Source organism: Alligator sinensis, unplaced genomic scaffold, assembly GCF_000455745.1.
Source record: "Alligator sinensis unplaced genomic scaffold, ASM45574v1 scaffold974_2, whole genome shotgun sequence".
Taxonomy (NCBI): domain Eukaryota; kingdom Metazoa; phylum Chordata; order Crocodylia; family Alligatoridae; genus Alligator; species Alligator sinensis.
In genome coordinates this window covers 101046-126930 of record NW_005842369.1, presented here as the reverse complement: position 1 = coordinate 126930, position 25885 = coordinate 101046, and the positions used below count along the sequence as shown (strand labels likewise).

At 39.5% G+C, this 25885-nt stretch overlaps 1 protein-coding gene across 1 annotated transcript in view; it reads right to left on the bottom strand.

Moving 5' to 3' along the window:
• The window catches only part of VPS13B (vacuolar protein sorting 13 homolog B), a gene marked incomplete at its 5' end in the record, with an annotated part of 177376 nt that overhangs the window by 60202 nt on the left and 91289 nt on the right, over nucleotides 1-25885 (bottom strand). The window contains 3 exon segments of the mRNA XM_006039496.3: nucleotides 10310-10471; nucleotides 16793-17145; nucleotides 19240-19421. Of these exon segments, the coding sequence (XP_006039558.1) occupies nucleotides 10310-10471; nucleotides 16793-17145; nucleotides 19240-19421 (697 nt within the window).

Sequence of the window (25885 nt, the reverse complement as noted above, 5' to 3'; positions counted from 1 at the left end):
CCCTCCCCCCTCCGCCCACCACAACAGACTTTCCAGCTGAAGGCAGCTACGTCCAGCGTGATGAGGACTGCTGCCTGTTTAGTCTATGGCCGAATCTCTGAAGACGCGCCAAATCTTTTCCAAATTGATTCGGAGGCTTCTGATTCAATTCAGACCTTTTAATTGGTTTCCCGGTTCGATTCAGATCCAGAGATTTGGTCGCTGAATCGGGCCGAATCTCCTCCGAATCAAATTGTCTACCGAAGCTTTGCACAGCCCGAGTGGCTACCACCTCAGCTCCCTTGCTGTGCTGTGGGCTCTTCTGTTGCTGTGAGCTGTGTCACCCCATCACCTGGAGCAGAAGCAGGAAGCAAGAGCTGAGAGAGTGAGGGAGGGTCTAGATACCCTGGCTGCAGCAGCAGCTAGAGCAATAGTGGAAGTGGTGACTAGGTAGGAGCCATGGGGCTGTACATTAATCCCCTGTGGGCCATCAGTGGGACAGCCCTAGCCTGGATAATTGTAACTTCCTCCTTTTTCACAGATTCAGGGATATTAAGACAAGAAGGGATTATTTTTACCATGTAGTCTTACTCACTGCATCACGTAGGCATGGATTTCCCACTCTAGGATTCCAGCGTCAAACCCGTAACTCACGTACAATCTTTTACCATGACATTTAATTTTTATTTAAAGACTTCACTTGATGGTCAACAGAGCAGTTCCCAAGGCAAATTGTTCCAATGGTTAATTACTCCCTGAACTCCTCCTCCCCCCCTAAACTTATCATTTCCATGTAGAATTCATTTAGCTTCAGTGTCTGCTGATTATTTAAATTTTGTTTAAAAGAATCAGAAACAGAATCAAAACCCTGAAACCTAATGCCAAAAGCACTGTATTCTATGTATTCTGTAGCGCCAGGTACAGACATTACACTTGTACTGGTATAAGTGATTGGAAACCAGTGTTTGCCTGTAAAAGAACAGAAGTCAGCACATAACACCGGCCTATGCCAATAGCAGAACAGAAGTTCAGCACACACAGACAGGATTAAAAATGGTAGAACCAGGTCTAAGATTTGCCACCCCCTCCAAAGGGCGAATGTGTACTCTGTTTGCTACTGATCTAAACTATGCTGCTTATAGAAAACTGTAACTTAGACTGATTCTGCCTTAGGCTTTTTGAATGTCTGAACCTAGCCTAGCTTTTATTAGAATCTACTGAACAGAATCAGCCAACTTATTTAAATCAAAAACTGAAACCACAGTTTTTGTGTACAACCTTTTTTTTGCCAGCTATTAGAATAACGTTTAGTTCACACTGCCCAGGCACATACATGTTTACTACACAGCTACACTGCTATTGTAAGCTCATTGTTTAAAGTTTACTATAGATTCACTGCTTACATTTTATAGTAACGCATGAGAACACTACAATATTGTACCTAAAATGTACAGGCTTTTTATTTTATTCTCTTTATTTTGACCTGTTTAACAGAATCCAAAAATGTTCTACTTAGCGTGATTCTAATAACCAGTTACACTTAGTAAAGCTTGTTATGCCTCTTCCTGCCAGATCAAAAATCTCTCTACTATTAGTAATCTCCCTGTGTAAATATCTAAAGACTTTTCAGCCATGCTGGCTCTTCTACTTCTATGGACATGTCATCCCCTCACTGGCTGCTTGCCTTTTCCACAAATCCAAACACTTCATCATCATTTCCAAGGTGCTACAAAATTGTGCCCACATTTCATGTTATACCCATCTACTCCCACTAACACTGCTTAGTGCTGCCACCTCTTCTTCCTTTATTGTTGCCTTTGTTTTCTTACACTTCATATACCATAAAAACCTCTCATGTTTCTCCTAATACCTGAAACAACCTCTCTTTTACAGTGTACCAAGTATCCTTTCTTTTTAAAAAATCTCTCCTTAAAACTGATTTCCTTTAAACAGCATTTCACCCTGTCCTATACTACCTGTTCTTCCTATACATACTATCTATTTCTCAAATTTACACCAGAATCTGCACGGTGTGAGTAATCTGACTAAAGTCAATGAGACTATTCACATGCAGTTACTCATGTGCTAATTCAATTTAAATACATACACACACACACACACACACACACACACACGTGTGTGAATATATATATGATTGGTGTGTTAGATTGTAAACTCATTACAACAGAGACTTTTTTTCTCTCTGTGAAATACCACATAAATGTATTGTATTTTCAGTGTTTAAATAGAAATCCACACATATAGCAGCCATTAATCACCAGGGTTTGGGGAAGGGGGCTGTCTCAGCTGTTGCAGGTTTTTTTTTAAATGACTGGAATTACAGACAAACATCAAGAGAGTCTGAATGTGCTGCAGCTTGAATTTGAAATAAGAAAGAAGAAAAAAATCCAAACATGGGTTGGGAACAAGGAGGAAGATAAAGAGCATATTCTGACTGTAATTACACTAACAATGTGATTCTGCTGATTCAGTGTATTTCAGTAGGTTTGAACAACTGTAATTAATAATAAAATATGATCTATTTTATCTAGCATAGATTAATAATATGGGAAACTGATAAGAGAAGTGTCAAGTGTAAAAAGGTGGTTAAAGTTAAATGATACTAAGGAGCTGATACTAGGGATTGATGAATAGCCCTCAAATTCAAATTGGGCCAGGTAAAAATCACCTTCCTGCTCATTTGTTTAATACAGAATTCCATAGAAGTTGGACTGTAGCAAACATTAGAAAAAACAGAGAGAAGGTGTATTACAGGATTTTTTGGTGCTGTTTTACAAACAAATATTTTCCAGAGAGCATATTCAGGAGAATCTAACATTACTAGATGGGCTTTAAATTTATTGTGATCCCTGGCAAGATCCTTGATTTGTGTTTTATCTTGAACTACATATAATTCTGAAACCATAAGCCAGTTGCTGAGAAGATGGGAATGGTCCTGCTTTGAGCAGAGGGTTGGATTAAATGACCTCCTCAGGTCCCTTCCAACCCTAATTTTCTATGATTCTAAGATCTGATTCCCCTTCATTTAACAGTTTTACTTCAAATCCTATATGCACCAATTCCCTTTGGTACATGGCTGCCTTGGAGACAAAGATGACTTCTGACATAATTAAGGTCTATGCCACAAAGCAACTAGAACATCAAGATAAGGACCTTGAAGCAGATCTGGTAACAGACTAGGAGCCAGTTCAGTGTATAAAACACAGGACTGATATTCTGATATTCATTACTTTTACTGATGTCTGACAGATTTCTTACTTCCATTAAAATACACATTTAAAACAGACAAGGTCTGGCAAACTTTGCTAGGATTTCTGACAGCTCCATATGACAAGTCCTGGATTTCCTTTAAGTTGGAGAGGGACAATATACTTGGAGATGACTTGAATACTGGTAACATTCAAATAATTTGTAGAAAATAACTGGTTGGAAGAACGGCATATCTAAGACTCAGCAATTAAATGTTAACCAAATTAGAAGAGACTTGTAGGAGTTGAAGAATAAGTTGAAAGGAAGGTAAAAGGAACAGTCAGGATGACTGAAACATAGAAGGGTTAGATTGGGAGATGACATGATGGTGAGGAAAGAAAAGGATACTGAAGAGATGCAGATAAGGATCCTAATTTGCGAAGGCCACACATTTTGAAGGTTATAACTCAGTAACTGATCAAATGAAATGCTATAGCTATGCACTGGGACTTTTCTTTTTTAATTTTACAGGTTAAATATGTTCTAAATATACCCCCAAGGTGGCATCATGCATACTGTAAAAATCATCTAGAACAAAATGAAAATATTTTAATGAAAGACTACCATAAACAATGTGTTAGAAACTTACTTATTTTTTGTTAAATATATTGATTAGGCAATTACAACTTCTCTCCCTAATTTTAATTAGCATAAGAAAAATTGAGAACTTAATTGATATGAATGCAAAAGAAACACAACCCTTTCAAACTATTTGTTTTCATTTAACTGAACTGCCTTGCCATACTAAAAAAACATTTTGCAAAGGTTAAATAAAGTATTTTATGGCAACCGCTGCTTCTTAGTGCCTGTGTAACAAGAAATATGAGCCAGCCACAGTTGTGCAAGTTGGTTTTCTTTCCCAGTAAGAGAATGTGGTATCTAAGACCTTGTCCTAACTCATTTTATCCCCAAGTGTAAGTCAAGTAAGTCAAGTATGAACTAATGCCTGGAGGGAAGTCCCTGACTCCAAAAGTATGGATTATTTCACATTTATCTTACAATCTGCTCTCAGAGTTCTTAAAATTCACTAACTTGGCAAGTCGGGAATTATCATGAGAAATGAAATAATTTCATAACTATGAAGTCATTTAGCATTCCATGAATCTGACACTCACAGGGCTTGTCCATTCTTGGGCATTATCCTGACCTCTAGATGATGAGCTATTCACTATCCAGTTCAGCATGGAAACAATTAGAAAAGTTCCGCAATACCATAGGTACAAAACGAGGATGTAATTGAGTTGTTGTTTTCATTAGAAAAACATTCACATTAATATCACACTTCCCATGATGACATTTGTAATACTTTTAATAAATATAGCTTTATTAAATATATTTTAATAAATATAGATCTAAAATTACAAAGTAGTTCACTGTTGAGAGTCCAGATGAACCTTTCTAAAGTACATGGCATTAACAGTGATCCCTACTTAAAACTAGCCAAATGCACTGGCCTTACATTTGGATGCCAAAGTTCTTTGACCTTTGTAATGAAAAGTAGCTTGTAATTCAACAGCAAGTGGGAAGACTTTGCTTTTATGTGTTCTGTGATGCTGCCTCAATGTTCTTTTTCAGTCTCTAAGCTTATCATCATGGGAAAGCCAATGTAAAATGTTAACAGAACAGTAATACTTCTGAAAACCATTCCAAGGGTCAAGGACAGATTCATGATCATCCGGCCATCTAGCATCAGATCAATCCAGGAAGTCTACAGAGGCTATAAAATTGGGTGCTCCCACCGTATAATGTTTACATTTTAATCCTGATGCAAACCAACTCAGAGTTTATGGGATTGCCGCTTTTTCCACAGATCTTTCTAGCTCTATTCTTGGTCTGCTTTTTCTTTCTATTCATTTCCTCTTACCAGTCACCCATTTTTCTTTCCTTAGATGTAGTCAGCTCACTTAAGCACAGATCTTATGCTAAGGTACAGAGACTGAATGTGAGTTGCACCTCAGGATACCGTTGCCTGATCCCTATCTGTGTCTTCCAAATTATGTCCCCTGCAAATTGCATCACTAAAATCAATGGGCATATTTGGAGCTTCCATTACAAACTAAATGGAGTTTTGAAAGAGATCAAGCCTATGTGAGTTTGTATGTCCCTTAGCAAAACACATCCCTGATCTTCAACAGGGTTTCTGGAAACTATTGTAATATTAATGTGAAAAAACCCAAAATGTGGAGGCTTACAGCAGTTTGTAGGTATTGACTCTGCGACCAAAGTACATAGCCAGAAGTTCCCCACTTTGAACCCAATCCCATTCTCAGACAACGGCAAAACTCCTATTGGCTCCAAAGGACTTGACCTTCCTACTTTTCTGTTGGCCTTACTGTCCAAACACATTTTGTTATCACAAAAATACCTTGCATATAGGCCAATTAGGAAAACTATTTTTATAATGTTACTTTGTGTTTCATGGTTTAAATCAAAAACAAAGGCAAGAAACCTCTGGCTTCTGCTACAGAAGGCAAAGGAAGGTGTATAGTGTCACAGGATTATGCTCCTTTCAGGGGAAAGTCTGCCTTAGGACTCCACAAGAAGCCTTACTTTGTTTCCCTCTCCTGGTGTAGCTTTTCAAAAGGCAAGCCTCTGCCTTTGAGACCCTGATTCTTCTCAGTCTCTGGCTTCCTTGGGGACCTGTAACACTCCTCTGGAGAGCTCCTTCTTTTTGGTCAGCTGCTGGGAAGGGGTGTATGCTTTCTTCTTCAAAATGGGAAGAGAGATTAGAGTACTGACATCTCAAATAGCACAGCTGACTACTCAGGTCCACATAGTCTTTATTATGCTGCTACAGTTTCTTCTGTCCTTGCTTGGATTCCACTCTGAGCTCTCTGGGACTAACCTGTTTCTCCAGCTCTCTGTCACCCCCAGGATTACCCTTTCTCCACCCAGCTCTCTCCAAGTCTTATTCTTTCTCCCTCCAGACAGAGTCAGCTACACTTGCAACAAAATTATTACAAAATTACATTTACCCAATCAAATGAAGCATAATAATATGGGGAACCAATCAGGAAGCAGTCTTTGCAACCCACCGCCAGGGCCAGACTGCCAACTCCCCCTGGTGTGAAAAGGAAATCTTTATGTCCTACTTACAAAATCATTTACAGCAAAACATGCTCATACTGAGCCTCCACAGTGTGCTCTCCACCAGAACAGCAGGCTAGAATTGATCCTTCTTAGCCTTTTTGGTCATGTACAGTGACAGTAAAAGGAGGGTTAGAGAGAAAGTCAGTCTTGCAAGGTAACAAAATAGCAACTCAAACTATTATATAAGCTCAAGCTAAAGATGAAAAGACTGGTACACATGGACTTTTAGGTTAAAGAACTACAGTAAAGGGTCTTCCAGTTTCCTGGTAGACATGACAATTATCTGATATATTCTAGAAATGACATGAACTGTTCAAAGATTACATTTTCAAAATGTTTTATCTGATTGATTTTAACAGGATGACAGTGGAACCTACTTCTGGACTATATCTGTGGCTCTTTAAAAGAGGCAACTGGATTGTAGGATGGTTACACTAGAAGGAGCAATCTTCCCTGTGATGACTACTATTGGCCCCATTGCTTTTTGGGATCATTAGATCCACCTTGACACTACTGGATATTTATCAATAATCTAATCCTAAAAATGACCTGACCAGACTACAGAACAGGCAGAAAACCAGTTGTTATGACCATTTCCATTGGTTGAACATCCACAATGTGAACCTGAGGACTGTACTGTCATCCACCAACTAATGCGTTATTTTTCTCTTGAATACTTTATTCCTTTAGTTTATCTATCTATCTATCTCAAATTAGTTCTATAAGTCTCAAAGGTTTCAGTTGTTTTATTTTTTTATTCTGTGTATTTAATAATGAGATTTCTGCTGCTGGTTTTTAGAGCAGAAGCAAGGCTGGACCACACTTAACTCTTAACAGCAAACAATGTTTTTATAACATCTTCTCCCTTGCTGGGCTTCAGACAAGCCCATATTAACATAATGTCTATCTCCCTAATGTATGCCTATACAATCTCCAACATTCTTGAGGCCAAATTTGTTAGTAACCGCAGCACTCACCAGGCGGTTTACCAGTTGAATCGGGGGGGCGGGTGGACGACCAACCCGCCTTGCGGACAGGCCGGGGATGAAAGGGACACTGACTCAGTTGGAAGATAGTAAAATTGAACTTAACGTTTACTTACAGTAAGATTCCAACAGTGGTTACACAACAAAACGACAGTGGTGAAGCAGTAGTTAAAGATGACAGGTAGGAGATAGCAATTGCTTTTTCCGATGTATGTGCGGATGGAGAGCTCACTGTTCGGTGAAATAATAGCCAGGGTGTGACTATTCGTATGCATATGACTATTCGTATGACTATTCGTCCATGGGGACACGGATTCCTGGACAGGGTGATCAGTCCTATCCGAGGGCTTGTGTGGAACCCGGGACCCTGCGCTTTAGCGCGCTGTTCCTTTTATAAACTCTTCAGCCAATCGGAGGAGGCTGCTGATTTACAGTTAAGAGAGTGTGTCTGCTGGCCAGGCAGTCACGCTTCTCCTGCAGCTCCTGATTTGTTAAGGCTGTCTGATCATGAGCTGGTCAGCCTCATGATCATGAGCTCTTCACACGCTGAACATGACCCGCTCTTGTGTTCTGCATTGGTCTGGCATGTGGGCTGAGCGTTTGGTCACCTTTTGTACTCAGACAAAATTTAACCTTAACAACAACAGTTTACTCTTTGGCTGAATTTGGTCCACCCAGATTACCAAGTTACTGAAAGATACAGTTATTTTACACACCCACCAAATGCTACACTAGTGCAAGTTACAATAAATGTGCCACTTTCACCTGTTTTCTGATCAGCATAAGCCTTTTAGTAGTGTGGTAGCTATGGTGGTCCAGGGACTCCCACGATTTGTTTGCTAATGCCTTTAAAAATACCTGAGGATATTTTGTGCCTGAAAACCATCTTGTACAAGTCCGTGTCTAACCTAATCCTAAAACTATGCAAACAACTCAAAATGTGCAATCAATGAGGAGAGGCTGAAAAAGCTAGGCATGTTGTGGAAAAGGCACTTAAGAGAGGACATGACAGCAGTCTTCAAAGACATGAAGGGCTGCTGTAAAAAAGAGGGAAAACACCTTTTCTTTCTAGCTGTAGAGAGGAGGGTGCAGACCAATGGCTTGAAATTGGAGCAAAGTAAGTTTAAGATTGGATATTCAGAACAAAATTCTTCAGTGTTAGAACAGTATGGCAGTAGAATACACTGCCTAAGGAAGTCGTGGATTCTCCATCATTGCAGTTGTTTAAGAAGAGTTTGGACAGCCACTGATTGGGGATGATCTAGGCATAGCTATGCCTATGTTCTACCATGGGTATTTCCCATGCTTCTGGGCTTTGCTGATTGCCCCCACTGCCTCCTCCCTTTTCTGCTACATGTGTCAGGGTGTTCTTAAGCCTTCCAAGAGGCATTAGTTGTTGGCTAGAGCTAGGGACTTTGACTGGGGTATGCCAATGCTTCTGCTGGGACCAAAGCCAGAGGTTTCTGGCTAGAAGGCCTTGCCCCTTCACTCAGGGTCAGACCGATCGCCATATTTGGAATCATGAAGGAATTTTACCATATGGTAAAAAAGACCCGTTATAATTTCTCCAAGTTGTTTTTAAAAACATGGAGCCCAGAAATGCACCTAATACTTGAAATAAAGCCTAACCAATGCTGAGTAAAAACAGAATATCACCTCTTGTATCCACTTATTTTAAATTTTAAATTGATGTAGCCCAAAACTGCGTTCACCTTTTGTGCAGCTGTCACATGACAGATTCATGCAAAATCTATAATCCACCAAGACTCCTAGATCCTTTTCTGTAGTGCTCCCATCCAGCCAGTTGTCACCCATTTTGTATTTGTGTTGTTGACTATTCTTCCCAATACTGTGTCTTTCATTGTCACCTTGCATTTATCAGCACTGAACTCCATCCAGTTGATTCCAGCCTATATGTCCAATTCAGACTTGTATATCATCTATTCAGCAATATAGTTGGTCCAATAAAAGGTATTAGCAAACAAATCCTGCTTTCAGCGTGTACCTTGTCAGTTATGAGCCTGACCATAGATATTCATTATAACTGGTCTTTAAACACTGTCCTTTTCTAACACATGAAAGCACCCGACTCAGACTGAATTTTCTTTAGGTTCCGATAAAAATCCTTACCCAAGTGTCTGGCTTCAGGATTGCTCACTAACAAACAGAGGAGAATTGGGCTATTAACAGCGTGCAGTCTCCTGAGAATAGGATGTGTGTGGAGACAGATAGGGAATGGTTTTACTGTCGCATGCATATGACTGACATATAGAAAGATTTTTCCATCTTGAAGCAAGATGAAAAGTCAATTTTTTTTTAATTGAAAAAAATTAAAGGATCAATCAAAACATTTCATGCTGATAGTTTTGACTGCAAACCTTTTAAAATGTATCTCAGCATCATATGCTTATTATAATTTTAAAATAAAAATTCATTTTGATTTGGAAAACTGAAACTGTGTGGTCCTAAAATGTCAAAATGGATGTTTTAACAATTTCCAAACTTTTTTCCCCAAAATGTTTTGAGTTGGGCATCTATCCCAAATGACTGTTTTTATGCAAAGAGTTTTAGTGTCAATGCACTGGCATTCTTTTTGATGAAAACATGATTCACTGAAAAATTTCCAACCACCTCCAGTGTCTATCATATGAAGAATTGACAAGACTGTGAACTAAGCAAGTAAGTTTCTGTCATTTTTTGTAGATGTTGTTTTGATTCACAAGCTTGAATTTCAATAAATGTGACTAGGGTTGGGAGAGAAAGGGTATGTGCATGTGCAGTTGTAAACTTTTTTTTATATCTAAACCTCTCTGTTTCCTCATCTCTTTGCTTATCTTTCGTCTGATGCAGTGACAGCATCTGACTCCTAAAGGAGCTAGAAAGCTAAAGATAGCTAAGCACATAAATGAAAATGAAAAATCAATGAAGAAAAACACCAGTCAACTTTAACAATTGCTGCATTTGTAAGGCTGTTCCTGATGTACCTGTGGGGACTTGTGAGAGCGCCAGCTGTACTGGTGACTGTGGAGACTAGCCAGCAAAATATTTTCATCAGTATCCACCTGGCCAAACCGCAGTGTCTCCTGTGTGTCATTACAGATCACAATATGGCTGAAGACCAACTCCTCTGCCTCAGGGCATTGGTTCTGAAAGAAAAAGAAATGAAAGCCAACAAGCATCAGATTAATTGCAAGATGTTTGGCAGCTGTCTGCCCAGTGGCTATTGTTACAACACAGAAACACTATAAAGTCTTCTGTCCTTAGCTTTGGTTACGAAGTATTCTGTACATCCAGCATAAGTACAAACTAGTGCAGGTTCTAAAAAGTATATCCCAAGAATATATTTGGATTTATGTTCCTCTAATATAAATCATAAATATCTAAAGCTGAAAGAAAAATTAAATCTCATAACTTTTAAAAATGACTAAAGGAAAATAAATTAACATATGTTGGAAACAACATATTATCTGCTGCAGACAGGGTACTGGAGGCTGAATATATAGCAGTACTCTAGCTTCCTGACAACAGATCTGTGAGGCCATCAGGGCCCACATCTTCCTTCCCACCTGTTTCTTCTGCTTTGAAATGCTGCTGCGGATCATTCTGGAGCAAATCTTTCCTCCCTGAAGGCTTTCTTTTCTTACGGTGCAACACTTAAAAGTGGCAGGACAGAAGAAGCTGCAACTCAGGGAGTAGTTTAAAAAATCCACAAGGTTAGTTTGAAAATACATAGTGTATTTTAATAGCCCAAAGGGCAAAATACTAAACTGTCTAATGCATTTTCAAAAGAGCATTTTAACTTTTTAGAAATACTTTCCTTTCTTCGTAGCAGTCCCTCCCTCAAACGTTCTATCTGGCTCCTTTTCACTTCTGTTCTAAGGTATCACAGCAATGGAAAAAGCATTCTGGGCATCTTTCCATCAGTTATTCTATTTGCACAATGGGTTACATGACAGTCACTATAAATTACCAAGGCCACAGGGCTTCCCTTCTGCAGGCACAAACTTCAATTCCCTACAGAGAAGAGGCATTCAGTGCCAAGGCAGGGTTAGTGGTAATGCTGCCACTGTCCCCCCTGGACAGGTTTATCAGATGGAACAACTGAAAAGTTCGCTCGGGGCCCACACAGGATCCTGCCAAGGGAAGCTGAGTGAGGAATGCAATGAGCCAGCACTCCTGTTAGATGCAACAGCCTTCCCATTCCCTCATGTAGCCTTCTTGACTCTTAAAATGATGCCAAATTATGGCATATTTCTCTGGTAGAGGTTTCAATTGATGGGAGCCAGAGTGCCTGTCCCAAGGTGAACTTTCAGTTAGCGAGGTCCTGAAGCCCAAGGTCTGAATTGGATCTACATTTTTAACTCAACTGAAATAAGGTGATGCTTATTAAGCATTCCTTTTAGCCTTTCATTCATTAAGTCAGGGGCCAATAATCTTTACAAGCTGTGTGCCAGAACAACCCAGTCCCAGGCCAGTGTGGGCTGGGTGGCTTTGGTGACATGTCAGTAGTGAGGGGGGTTTGCCTGCTCCCATGCCAGGGACAAGCAGTTGGAAGCTGTGCCCATTTCACCACTGATTCTTCCCAACCCTAGGTCTCCAGCTGGGGCAAGGGCACAGCTTCCAGCCAGAGGGGAGCTGCACCTGCACTGCTGACACTTCTCCCCACCCTCCACTTCCTGGTTGCAGCACAGACATTGTGTCTAGCTGGTGAGGCATCAAGCTTGAGCACGGAATCAAGAAACTGCAGCTACTTCTTCCTGCCTTCTCCGTTTCCCTTCTCACCCCCCACAGCTTCCTGGCTGCAATGTGGGCACAGCTGGAAGTTGCCCCGCCTCAGCTCAGTTCCCACTGGCTGGAAGTTGCAGCAGTGCTGTAGCTGGAGAGCTGGGGGCAGGAAGAAACAGCAGCAACAATGTGGGTGCAGCTTCCAGTTGCCTAGCTCCAGCACAGTTTCTTCATGCCCAGCAGCTAGTTCCTCCTACGTGTATATTCACAAGCTTCCTGGGTTCTTGGACAACAGCTTGGAATCACTAAAGAACAAGGAAGAGAGCCAAGTATTTCATGGGGAGCTCTCTGATCACACATACTACTGGTACCTGCTACAGTCACATTATTATGAGAAACACTGTGGGCCAGTTGTTTAAAGTTAGGTATGTGCCTAATTTACACTCACAGTTGTGCCCAGTTGCACTCCTGAATGTGGGTTCATGGCTTTCACTGAATTTCAGTGGGAATTCAGTTGGAACTAGGGGTGCTGAATTTGGTCCCTACTGTGACTAAAATAATGTAACTGAATATGAAAATTACTAGTTAGGTGCATTTGTATACAAAATTATATGGCCCCTGAGAACAAATTAGGTGTGTAACTAGGCACTCTTAATATCTGGCCCTTTGCTTCTTGTGAATTTCTCTGAATTATGCCGCACATCTTTCATGAAAATAAACAGAGCTTAATCAATAATGTAGTCAAAGTCCCACTTTTTGGAAGCAGTGAAACTCGCTACAGAGCCTTTGTATACATTGTATTCAGTAGCGGATTTGGGTAGGCTGTAGGCTGACATTTGCAGTGCCACTTCAGAGTGCACAGTTTATTTTGGCATTCTCTAATGGCAGATCTATGACTTCTTATTGTCAAGCTGCCATACCCACATACCCATATATCTACCACAAACATATATTTTCTTGTTACAGCTTTATGAAATGCTCTTCTTTAAAGGGCAGATTTAAAATCCAACCAACTCAGTATGTTGTTATAGTTAAATCTGGATAAGACCTTAGGGAATTTTATAAAACTTTTTTCCCCTCAGGAAACATCCACTAGATTTTTCTGGTTAAATATGTAACCAGAAGACTAAAACAACAGCACCATAAGACATTTCAACTACAGTCTTCTTAATGGAGTGTTAAAATAGAGCTTAATTACCACAGAAAGTAACTTAATGTATTTTCTAAAGTGCGAAAAGATTACCAATAGCTTGAACTCCACTTAGATATCAAATGCTGGCAGTGGTTACAAGTCTTCAATGCTAGAATTGCTACCAGCATCTACTGGTTTTAACAGCAGTGCTTTTCAGGAATTTGATACAACGGGCATTGTAAGTGCTGTGCTGAACTGGATTCTGTTTGCATAACTTGGGACACAGGATGCCAAGCAACAGCAAATTTACCTGAAGGGGAACTGCAGTGGCACAAAGCCCACGGCACATGCTGGGAGTGTTACAGGTGGCTACAGAGGCACCAGTGCTGAATAATGCCAGGCAGGGGGGGGGTTGACATGCCAAAGTTGGCTGGCAATGTGGTAATTCATCTACTTATTCATCTACTGATGGGATTGCTCCATATCCCATGCTGTAAATGAAAGGTGCTTTCCTTTAATAGGTCTTGGTCTGTGTTTCTCTAATGTCAGTCCCTTGGAGTTTCAATAACTCCTGCACCAGCATAGATTTATTTAGCCCTGAAACTCCTGCTAAAGTATGACACTAGACATGAGTGATATCCGACAACAAATCAGACCAACCAATAAAATATCAACTGGTATAGAGTCAGGTCAGTTTTGGGGAATAACTCCCACCTTTTTTAAAACATTACTGACTTTTATTTTCCGTCTTGGAGGCCTGGAAAGCCTGTCATATTCACTACGCTTTCCAATATTTTGTGAACCCTCTTCAGGGGAAAAAAAATGATGTACCATAGGTCTCCAAGCTTTCCCTTGCCCCAGAGGGATGATTCTCATTACCTAGAAAGATCTTCCAGCTAACGACTATTTCAAAGCATTCCCTGGTCTGGAAACAAATCACAGAGGTGTAGGCCTGGTCACGTCTATTATCTTTGTGCTTTGCAAGCCACTGTTCAATTGTGGAAAAATTTTGCATATATTACTTTGTGTGGGTGCCTGAAGGAAAGACCTTCACTAAGTTCACACATCCGTTCCCACATATTCCTCCAAGACACGGCAACACATTTTCATCACTGTTACAGTGAAGCATAAGCCTAGGCTTACTACATGCACTGAAGTTATCATCTGGGAATTTAAATGGTAGCTACACGCAGCTTTCCCCTTCCAGTCCTTGTGGTAGAGAGATAGGGTAACTGCTGTGATCAACTTCACTGGAGACCTTTAGCTTGAGACCATTTCTTAATTAATAGAAGTCAATCTGCTAGTAACAAAGTATCACCCGGTCCATGAGTGGAAAAAAGCTGTACTAGTTTCTGTATGGTTAAAAGGGGAGTTTTAATACAATCTGAGGGCTTTAGGAAAAGATTTAAACAGAATGACCACTACAGAGCTGTTTGCATTTTTCGAACAGTGTTTACTTAGTACTTGTATTTGAGGAGCTGTTCTCTCTGCTGACCCTTCGTCTATGGAATTCATGAAACACTAATGTTTTGAAACAACTTGGAAAGGTTTAAATGCTCAAATCCAGGGAAAAATATCCATTTTCTGTTTCACCATACGCTCTATATGATATCACTTAACAATAGCCTCTTAAGTTTCCCTATACAGCAATTTGATAATTAAAACCATTTTTACTTTTAGCTTTGCATTCAGACGTGCATTAGACTATTACTGCTTGTATTTAAACATTGATTTCATGTTATAAAAGATTACACAGTGCAGCACAACATCAATAAGGGAAACTGTTTAAAAAAAGTGCTAATCCTCTCAGGTTTTTAGCATGTGACCTAGAAGTGGAAAGCAAATTGTGTGCTTGGTGTTTTTTAGGCCTAATCTACTTTAAAAACTTTCATTATCATTAGAAAGAATCTATCCATATCTAGCAAACACAGGCACTGACAGAGGGTTCTGTTAATTTTGAACTCTTGACCTAAAGGTGCAAGGCCAAATTGCTTCATGCTTCGTCTGTCTGCCCAGTGAGTACAAAATTACTTGTCTCAGATATTAATCCAGAAAAAAAATATGTGGAGAATTCAAATAACTTTTCCTGCTTATTAAATTCATGTTTCTGGTTGGCAGCATTTACACTGTGCTCCATGTGAACACCGCACATCAAACAATATGTATCACTGGGATATTCATTTCTCCCCCTTGTGGAGGTAAAACCACATACATAACATCTTGGTAACAATTAATTTAATAAGCAGTTCTGAACCCACTTCTGTGTCAAATGTCCTCTAATTTCAAAGTACTGCAAGTTTTTAATCTAGAATACTCTGGGCTAGATACCCACCACATCAGAACATGGTGGCAAGTACCCTTGACATGAGAGGAAACGAGAAAATTACAGCAACAATTACAGAAGTATATCCTCCTGTGGCTCATGTTAACATTGCCAAATCCATGTATAAATCAGAACCAACTATTCATAGAATGTACCTGTCAGCAATATACTACGCGACATATGGCTCTACTTAATCAAATATACAATTCCATTTTTTCAACTCAGAATATTCCTTCAAGGCACTGTGTAGTCAGTCAGTCATTCACACTCTGATGTGGTTTAAAACATTTAAATATTTATGCACCATATTTTATTTATATGTATAACTGTGTCTGAGAGACTTTTGTATCCTAAGAGGAAACTGACCTTTCTAAAGGCTGTTTTGCAGTAGTTGCCACACATGTCTTTAGATGGTTTTAAGTCAAGAATATTCTGGGTTTAAACAAGCTATCAAACTCTCTTACATTTTCTGTGTTTGTTTTTTATTAAATGCATTGTTCAAAATATGACAAAAACAGAAATTGGAGCTACAAAGATTTTTGTTCGCATTGATATTTGAGCCAGCTGTAAAGATTTAAATCACACTAGCTCTTGTTTTACGAATGGCCTTTGCAACAAGAAAACCATGGAATGCCCCTAAAAAAAGATTTTTTTGATATAAAACAGATGTTTCATCTTTTTTCTTGGCTTCTTATTGTAGTGCCATGATAGGTAATTCATTCCAAGGCTCCGCATACGTCTTCAGGCAGATAAAGAAAATGATTTGATTTTAGGTCTGTATTGGTGGAAGGGAATCACAGACCTTTGAGAAGTTATTGCAGAAGCTAGAATCTCTGGGCTGGGACTGGTCTTGACCATTAATGTTGCATGTACACAATGCAATATGAGACTAATTCTGAATTTCAGTAAGGATAAAAGTAGTAGATGCTGGAAACAATACACTATACTACTTAAAAAGCTGTGGTCTTATGTATCACACATTGACTTTTATATTATTAATTAAATATTTTATATTTCAAAGATACCCTGGCAGTCAAATTCTGACTGCAATTATATCGCCGTTCTATTTCATGGACGCCCCACAGTTAGCTTAGACTTACCCAAGTGTAACACATTTCCTCTTAATTTTCAATGTCTTTGGGTTGATGTTTAATATCAAAAGGACTTATAATATATGTTTTTGCTAACTTGGCCTATTTTTTAATAAATTCTGTTAGTTTTCACTCTGATTTAAATTAATGAGAACAGCCAAAATGCAATGTCTTTCATTCCATTTTATTTGCATACCTGCTGCCATGCTTGAAGTGCTGTACTTAGGGAATGAACTGCATACTGCCCAAAGTTTATGAATATGGGATCCACCATCACCAAGCAGTCCAGCAATGTTTCTGGTGTTCTGCTAGAAATAGCAATCTGCCCCCAGATTTTGAAAGGTTTCACGACACTCTGCAGCGTTACATTTCGGAATCATTCCAGAAGTTTACAGTCACCCTGAGTTGAGAACTGGATCTCCTGGAAGACTGATGCATCGCTCCACTGTCGAAGATAAGCATGTGGTTCTCTGAAGGAAATGATTATATATTCTAGTTCAGAGGGCACATTTTTATCAGAGATAAATGGTTGAAGAAACCGTGGTGGTGCTGTGAAATAAGAGGACAAATATAACTATAATACAATAGCAATACTACATGAAAGCTGCAGGAATATATATACTTTTCCATGTTTATTTCCATTGGAAAGAACTTTATACCTGAACAAAATGTGTAAAATACATGGGACACTAAAAGGCCTGAAACTTAAAATTACTGATGATAGTACATAATGGATGCATCTACATGAGACACTAACTGTGCAGTAGCACGTCACAGCGCCAACAGTGCTAACATGCTACTGTGCAGTATTATTAGGCTACTGCATGGTAGCATCACTAAACAGGCATTCACTGATGCTACTGAACAGTAACTCCGGTTAACTGTGCATTTATTTAGTACTTGATTATACAAGTAGTAAATAAATGCACAGTAACCACTTCACAATAGCCTCTTGTGTAGATACGCCCAGTATTTATTAAACAAAAACATAACTCTTAACATTAACTTGTGTGTGGCAGACAAAATGTACATAAAAATCCAGCACTGCATGGAATACAGTCAGCCAGACTGCTTTCTTGCATAGTACAGAACAAAGAATTGGGCCTTACACTGTAAGCCATTCAAAGTGGGGACCACAGTTCCATAAACCTGTGTGCATGTATGTGTGCAAGTGTGCATGAGCATCCACTCATATTTATGGCAGCTTACGCATACCAGTAATGCTGACAATGTTGTACTTGTTGAACTGCAGTTCTGCGGACTAGAAAGCTTCATAATGAAAATTCTAGCCTTGCTCTGATTAGCAGAGCATTCAAAACCACAAGCTTACCCTCCCTTTCATAAGCAACATAATGTAATCACTCAGAAACTTAAACCAAAACAAAGTCCAGAAACAAGATTGAGAAACACATATAATGGATTTCATGCTGTGCACTAAAGGCTCTATCTATCTTGTGGAGCGCTGAGCACCGTGGCCTGCATTTAGGAAAGCACGTAAACACTTGTGTAATATTAAGCACTGGAGTAGCCCCATAGATGTTGTTATTTATGTTACCAGGACAACTCACATGCTTAAAATGAACATATATTTAAGAACTTTGCTGAATGGGAGCCAAAAATGTTGAGCACCTTCCAGGATTAAGCCCTTATTTTTCAAAAGCATAATGGATTCAATAAGTTTTCTGCTCTGTTTGGATAGTACCTAGCACAAGAGAACCCCAACACTTAGGGCCTGTAGGTGTGATAATAAAAATAACAGCATTAACAGCATCAATGTAATTCTTGCTGAAAAGTGAAATAGCTGTATTTGATTTTAATTTAACTTTTGCTTTTTGCATTGTGTAATTTGACAGCTCCTGCATCTAGAACCAGAGTACAATTGCTAGAAACTTAAGTCCTGGTTAGGTCTTGCTGATGTAGAAGAAATTATTTACTAGATTCTAAGCACTGAAATTATTTTACAAGATGCCAGTAAAATTGGATAAGTGGTATATTTTAATGTTTACAAGAAACAAAGAACTATTTATGAAGAAAGCTGTCCCACTCAAAGTTATCCAAGATATTTGCTCATCTTCCACGGAAAGCATTCCTGGCATTTGAAATCAGACAATAATCTAAAGATCTCTTGGAATATATTTGCCATTAATGCAATGACAGAGAGCACTGAATAAAAACATATGTAGTTCAAAAAGTAATCATAATTAGAATAACGTTTAAATCTGCAGTTCTCAGAACTTTTTCAAGAGGTTAAAAAATCTTCTATCATTTCAACAGTCCTGTAAACAGTAGAAAATTTAAAAGGTTGAACTGATGCTGTAAGATGGTTTGAAAATGAAGTGGCACCTGCTAGCACTAATCAGCGCTCAGAAATCTGGACTGCTTCTACAATTACTTATTCCCAAATGAAGAAAGGAAGCTGACCAGGCAGTCACACTGCTTTTGGTATGCATGCTATCAATCCACAGAGCAGAAGTCATGAATTTGACACTGAAATCTTTACCATTGGTCAGCCTTAGAAGTAGTTTATTTGAATGATAGCTGTTTGAATGAGGAAACTAATTCTATAAAAGGCAAACTGATGATGATTAAAACCAGTAAATCATAATTATATCATTTTAATATTATGAGTAATGAGGTGCCTACCCGTGCCCAACTGATCAAGATGATGGCAGAGATGGAGTTCCAAATGAGCAAACTGGATCAAAACACTAAGTGAAGGCACAAACCAAGGAGTAAAACAGGAGTCGACCCGGGTACAGGCTGCTAATGCTGTAGGAGTTACAAGCTGATCACATGCACTTTGAGAGCCAGATTCACTTTCTGAGCTGTAGGAAATAAATAATAAAGTACTAGTTCAGTAATTTCTACTTTTTATCACTATAGCAGAATTTGACTGTTTGCTATTCTAGTTTTCTGACATGGCTAAAATCATCGTTTTGATTTATGGTTAACTTAAAGTTGGTGTATATATATTTTTTCAAGAAGAACTGGGCAGCAAGATTTCAGTCAAACAATTTTGATGTTACAATAGACTGGATTCATTTTACTCCCTGAAACATGAATCACAAAAATAGGCAAATTATGCTTACAGAAATTAACAACAAAATATGACAGCTATGTTTAATTGCTTGTTAAACTATGTACAGCGTTAACTAAGTAAGTTGCCATCATTTTTGTCCTTTTTCATTTTCAAGACATTACTTAAAAAAAAGCCTTTGACAAATCTCTGCGCTATTACAAGTTCAGCACAGAGCCCTGTGACACCTATTATGATGCAATAACTGTACCATTTAAAATGCCATCTCATTGGATTTTCTCTTGCTAGCAGCAATTCCTGACACCATGATTATTTCCAAGAATTATCTTGCAGTCTCTTGAGAACAGCTAACACCACATCATGATCATTTAGGTTGCTAAGACACCATACAAGTATAAATAAACTTTCTAATTTAAGTCAAATCTATCATTAATACTACTTGTTCCTATTCTCTTAGCTATTTAGCACTTAGAGTTTGGGGGTTAAAAATCCTAGGTTTCGCTGGAGACCAAAAGCTCTGAGTTTCTGTCCACAGTTAAATACTGGTTTTGTTTTGAGCTTTAACTACATCTTCAATAATTCATGTTAGTTGGAATTTAGAAAATAATCAAGATATAAAAATTGTGACCAAAATCTGGACTGCAAATTCCAAAAATGTAACCAATATATTGTGTATAGAGCCACACTTTCAAGCTTTCCAGGTATGAATCTGCAAAGCTGTGAACATATGTGTGCCCAGAGTTTTCAGGTGCAGGCATCTGTACTTATGCTTTAAATGCAAATATTTGTGTGCACACACAAGTTTAAATATCATCCCATCTCATAGCAAATAACTACCATGACATTTTCTTAAGGAACTTAAAGCCAACTATGGACTTGTGGACATGATGAATTCTGGGATTCCTGAACACCTTAGATAAACATGCTTGTGCCACACATTTAATAAAGGTTAACTCAAGACATGTTAATTAGCAACAGAACAAGACAGAATATAACGCATAGGGAGGGCAAGGGAGGAGAGGAAGAGCTCCTATTTGATTTATGGTGGATTCCCTAAGCTTTCTTTACCTAATATTTAGGAAATGTTAAGTGTCACAGGCACATTCACTATTGCAATTGCCAGTGTTAAAAACACCATCTGCAGTACAGCTGATTCCTATCATGCCAGCTGGCATTTTTGGAAATAAATAACTCTTTAAGTGATTTAGTGCAATGGAGTCAGGAGATCAAGGGTTTTTTTGGCTCTGTTACTTTCAATATATGCCTTAGTCTTCACCTCTGTAAAATGGGGACACTGATGCTTCTTTGTCAAGTGATGTAAAATAAAAATGTAGAAAGCATTAGGCAAAAGCTAGTTACTACTACAGTAGACTAAAAGAGAGAAGTGAAGTGAAAGCTTAGGAGTCCATTCAGATTAAATGCCCAAAGTTTAAATGATGATCTGTAATTTCAGAAGAACTGGCAATATTGTAAGAATGTGGTGTCTTGTGATCTTTTGGCATACCTGGTTCTAGCAAAAGAGATGCATTTAAAAAAAAAAAAGGAGAGAAAAGAATGAAAAAGTTCAGAACCTTAAAAATTATGTAATTTGAATATTTCTTAATTTATGACCCTCTCTGTATATATAAATTTAAATGCTATTACTACTGCTACTATAATAACCAAATCAACTCATTTATCCATGTCCTTGGTAACCACCAAGAGGCATTCTCTCCAAAGTTACTATTCATTGTGGTAAAAAGCAGAGCAATGTAGTCTGAAGCCTTTAAAGAGTGCCTCAAAGTTTCTTTGAAAGCAAACATTTTTCTTTTTAGGAAACCATCCTACTAATGACTCAAAGTTTTTCTTTCCTCATTTATTATTACAAGGGTATTTTAAAAAAAGCAAAATTCATATAACTCAGATTCTTATTTATTATTTTATATGATGTCTACTGTTCTAGGGTCTTTGTTTGCCACCCCTGATCATAATAATAACTGCAAGGCAACATGACATGTTTGATGTAGGAGGACATGTGTTGGAAGCTTCACACCAGGGAAGTAATTTAAGTAATTTATCCATATTTTTCTCTGATCTCCTTGCCCTTCAAAGAATAGACCAGGTGGGGTAATAGTATGGAATTCAAAATGTCAGGAGTAAAACATTTTTAAAGGTTCTAATCATGTAGAACCACTTTAATATGAAAAAGACCACCAGATCACCAAATGAACAGAACAAACTGCTCAAACCAACGCCACCACCAACCATCCAAGAGTGATGGAATTCATTCTTATAAACTAGGGAAAAATACCACATTTACTTGAATTCAAGACAAGGTTTCCCTAACCAGCATGGGGGAAAAAAAGCCTTATCTTATGTTTGAGTATTGGCCTAGGGCAGGTGGTGGCTCAGCCTCTCCTGAGCCAGGATGGTTGTTTGGCAGGAGAAGGGGGGGTCACAGGGTGAGTATGGGGGAGGCTAGGGGTGGGGTGGGGGAACAGGGGAGACCTGCATGTCTGGTTCAGGGGGGCGCAGAGAAGACTGCATTGCCTGCAGACCCCCCCTAGTCCCCAGCATGCCAAGTCTTAGATTTGGTCCGGAGTAGGCTACCACCAGTTCTCCCTGGTCAGACTGGTCTGAGGCTGAGCTGGGGCCACCACTGGTGCTGACTGATCCAGAGGCATAGGGGGCACAGGACAGGGGGAAGGCAGCAAGGGGAGCACCTCGGGGGCAAGGAGGGAGGGAGGGCAGGCAGGCAAAGAGGAAAAGGAGCAGAGGGCCAAGGGGTGGGGTTTGGCCCCCTGCAGCTGCTTTTCCAGCCACAGGAATGGGGGGAATGAATTTAACATGACCTTCTAGTAATTAGAACACATTTATAATTTCCATGTATAGAATCTAATTACTGAGGGGTTGACTGAAATTTGAAGTTGTCTTGAATTTGGGTAAATACAGTAGTATGCTAGAGCAGAAGAGTGAGTTTTTTTCTGTACAGCAGGATGAGCACAAAATGACTGTGTTTGCAGTGCCTGGGAACTCTCTGGAGGGACACACCTGGGTAAGTGGCAGGCTTGAAGGGCCTAATCCTGACTGGGAATTCTTGGGGTGTGCTGGACCAGGCTCATCAAGCCTGCAGAGCCCCTGCCTCAAGTGCCCATGCTTTCTCACCTTAAACAAAAAGATGTGGGCCACAATAAAGTGGCCCAGTCTATTACTACCTTTGGTTTGGCCACAAATTTGAGCTTTTGTGGCATGACAGAAGGCATGGGCATCTGTTTGCTTTCACTTTGTGATGTGATACAAATTTTTACAGCAGCATAAACGTGATGTCTGTTTCCACCCTAAGTCATTGAGCAGGGAAGCACTAACAGCTAGCCAATAGGAAATGCCAGGTTCAAGACTGTGTCTGAACTCCTCCACTAAGCTTAGATATCAGGCTCAGGGCTCCAAAGAAGCTGCTTCCATTCCGTCAGGCTGCAGACTGCTCAGAGAGGAGACAACTATGTGAACCAGAACACCCTTACTTCCAGCAGCATGGAGTTCACTCTTAAACAACAATGGCAGGATGCCAGTGCCCACCTTTGGCCCGATAATTAGTGGTAAGAGCACTTGCCCAAGAAGTCAGGGATGTGAGTTCTAGGTGCACTGTAAGGGAATTCAAACCTACATCACCCACTTCCAAGGAGAGTATCCTAACACTCCAGCTAGATAGGCAGGCATTCAAACAGTAAAATGGTAACCAAGTAAAAGGGAGTGAGTGAGTCTCTAGCCTCATGGATATAGCACCCTCTTGGGTTCCAGCCCCTGCTACCAGGATTATTTTGACCAATGGCTAATGTAAAATGCACATGCAGTCTTGGCAGCATAAACAAAAATCTGGGACTCCTCGTTCCCAGGTACATAGGCAACTGGTAGGGGAGCCACTGGGGGGGGGGGGGGGGGGGAAGCACGTGCTCCCTCTGACAGGGCCATCCCCACTGCTGATGGCGTCTGCAGGTGCTCGCCAGCTCCATCCCTGTCACTGCCAGCGTGTCTGTGGGTGCTTCCTAGCTCTGTCCCTGCTGCTGCCATCTGCAGGTGCTCCCCAGCTTCATTCCCACCACAGCCTCCAGCTTCTGAAGGTGCCCCCCCAGACTCAGGAGGCACCGGTCACCTATGCCCAGGGATGTGCCCTCTTTACTGGGCCTCAGTGTCACATTGCCTCTTGGTGGCTTTCTGGGCTTTTTATATATTTACTATGCAATGATTTATGATTAAAGAATAATAGTTAATCATGTCTTATGTGTAACATGTGCCAGGGGACTAAGTAGTGCAATAATGTCGCTATGTACTAATAGTGGCAGTAGGGGCCAAAAACCTAGAACTTTGTCTTCTCAGGTGGGTAGTATAAACCTTTGGCCACAGAGTCACATCCTTAGTGCAAGCTCTTTATCTCGCTCCATGAACATTATACTCTTGGCTGTCTAGTGTCCTGCTTCAACAGAAAAGGGGTGAGGGATACAGCTGTATTTTGTATTGAGCTGCATGCATGTTCCCAGCATGCAAGAGTCATTAAGTGTACATTGAGCTCACCTAAGGAATTGGGCAGAGCAAGAGAGGATAGGTGAGAAAGACAGGTCTAGTGACTGGTCTGGATTGCTTCTGAACAGGCCCCTAGCTTCAGGCTGCTGTGCTCAGGTTCTTTACAGGTCAAAATGGAGGCACCTAATGAATCTAGGTGCTTAAGAATCTAGGTGCCTTCTTAGGAAAGCATTTAACTAAAGATTCCTAAAAGTTGCCTATTCTAAACTTCACCCATAAGTACAAGGCACAAAACTAGAAATATCAGAAACACTAAGCCACAGATGAAAGGACAGGAAACAAGGTTACTGACAGTATACCAGAAAAGTAATTGTTTAATATAGGCTCAGCTAATCTTAAGGAGAGGGCAATGCCCCATGCCACAGAGGAAGACAATCCTTGTCAATCTGAATATGGGGAAAATGACTTCCTAACTACAAATTTGAGGATTTAGCATGACCCTGAGTGAAAGAGCAACTCCATTTAGCCAAGAACCTCTGAGTTTTACAAGTACCATAAAGAGCATCATGAACACCCCAACTGAAAATCCTTAAGTCTTAGCTGTGGGTAGTGGTCAATGTCCAATGCCTTGTTGTTTCCCCTTCTCCCTTCCACCATTCCATGCCATGGCATTCATAAGAGGAAAACAATTCTTCCTGAAGGAGACCAGCAAAAGCCCTGAAATATCAGATCACCAGAGACCTACTACACTATAAGAAAATTACCTCTACACCCCAAAATGGAGATTACAAATACTTAATTACTGATTTAAGAAAACACTGTTCTATCGAATTTTCCCTTCCATAAACTTGTCAGTTTGATCCTAACACAATTCAGGCTCATTAATCCAATACTTTGCTTGCAAGACCATTCCAAAAATTCACTCTTCTAATGGTTAGATTTTTTTTTTAATATTTTCCAATCTAAATTTGTTCATAACCTATTTGATTTTTTATGACAATCTTGATTTTTAGCCTTAAAAGCTCTTCTCTGTCCCTAAACTTTACCCCACGAATATATTTAAAAAAAAAAAATCATACCTGTGTAGCAAACTTGTTAAGCCAAACAAGGCAAAATTCTCTGTCTGACCTTCAAGACTCCCATACTTTTCTTGTACCATGTGTGGAGCACAGAAATCAACTGCATGTAATAAGAATTTGAGACCTGCATTTTGTAACCTTCAAGCCACTTCCTACTACATGTCAGATACAATTAGATAATAAAACAGTTATCTGATTACTCAAAAACATTAATTTATTCAATTGAGTCCAAATGAAGTAAAAGTATTAAGAATAAGGAAAGAGATAAATAGTCCTCTGATTGTGAAATCATTAAAATTTGGTCATCAGATAATTGTGGTGTTGCAAAAATATAAATCATAGGTCAGATTTTCCAACATGCTCCAGGAATATGAAGATAGCAGAAACTGACTGCAAGTTATTAACTGACCTAAAAGGCACAGTGAACTCCTATGCCTCAGAGCAGGCATGATGCACCAAGTGGGTGTGTTAAAAAGTGAAGAATGGAAGTAGAAAGAATATCAGTATAAGCAGAACTGATTCTGATCTTACTGAATGAACCTTTCACCCTTTCTCTCCAAATCCCAGGACTACCAGAATTCTGAAAGTTGATCATTTAAAAAATACGCTGTTACAATATATTCACATATGATAATTTCATATCATACAAATTCAGAGCTGCTCTGGCTAAATACAT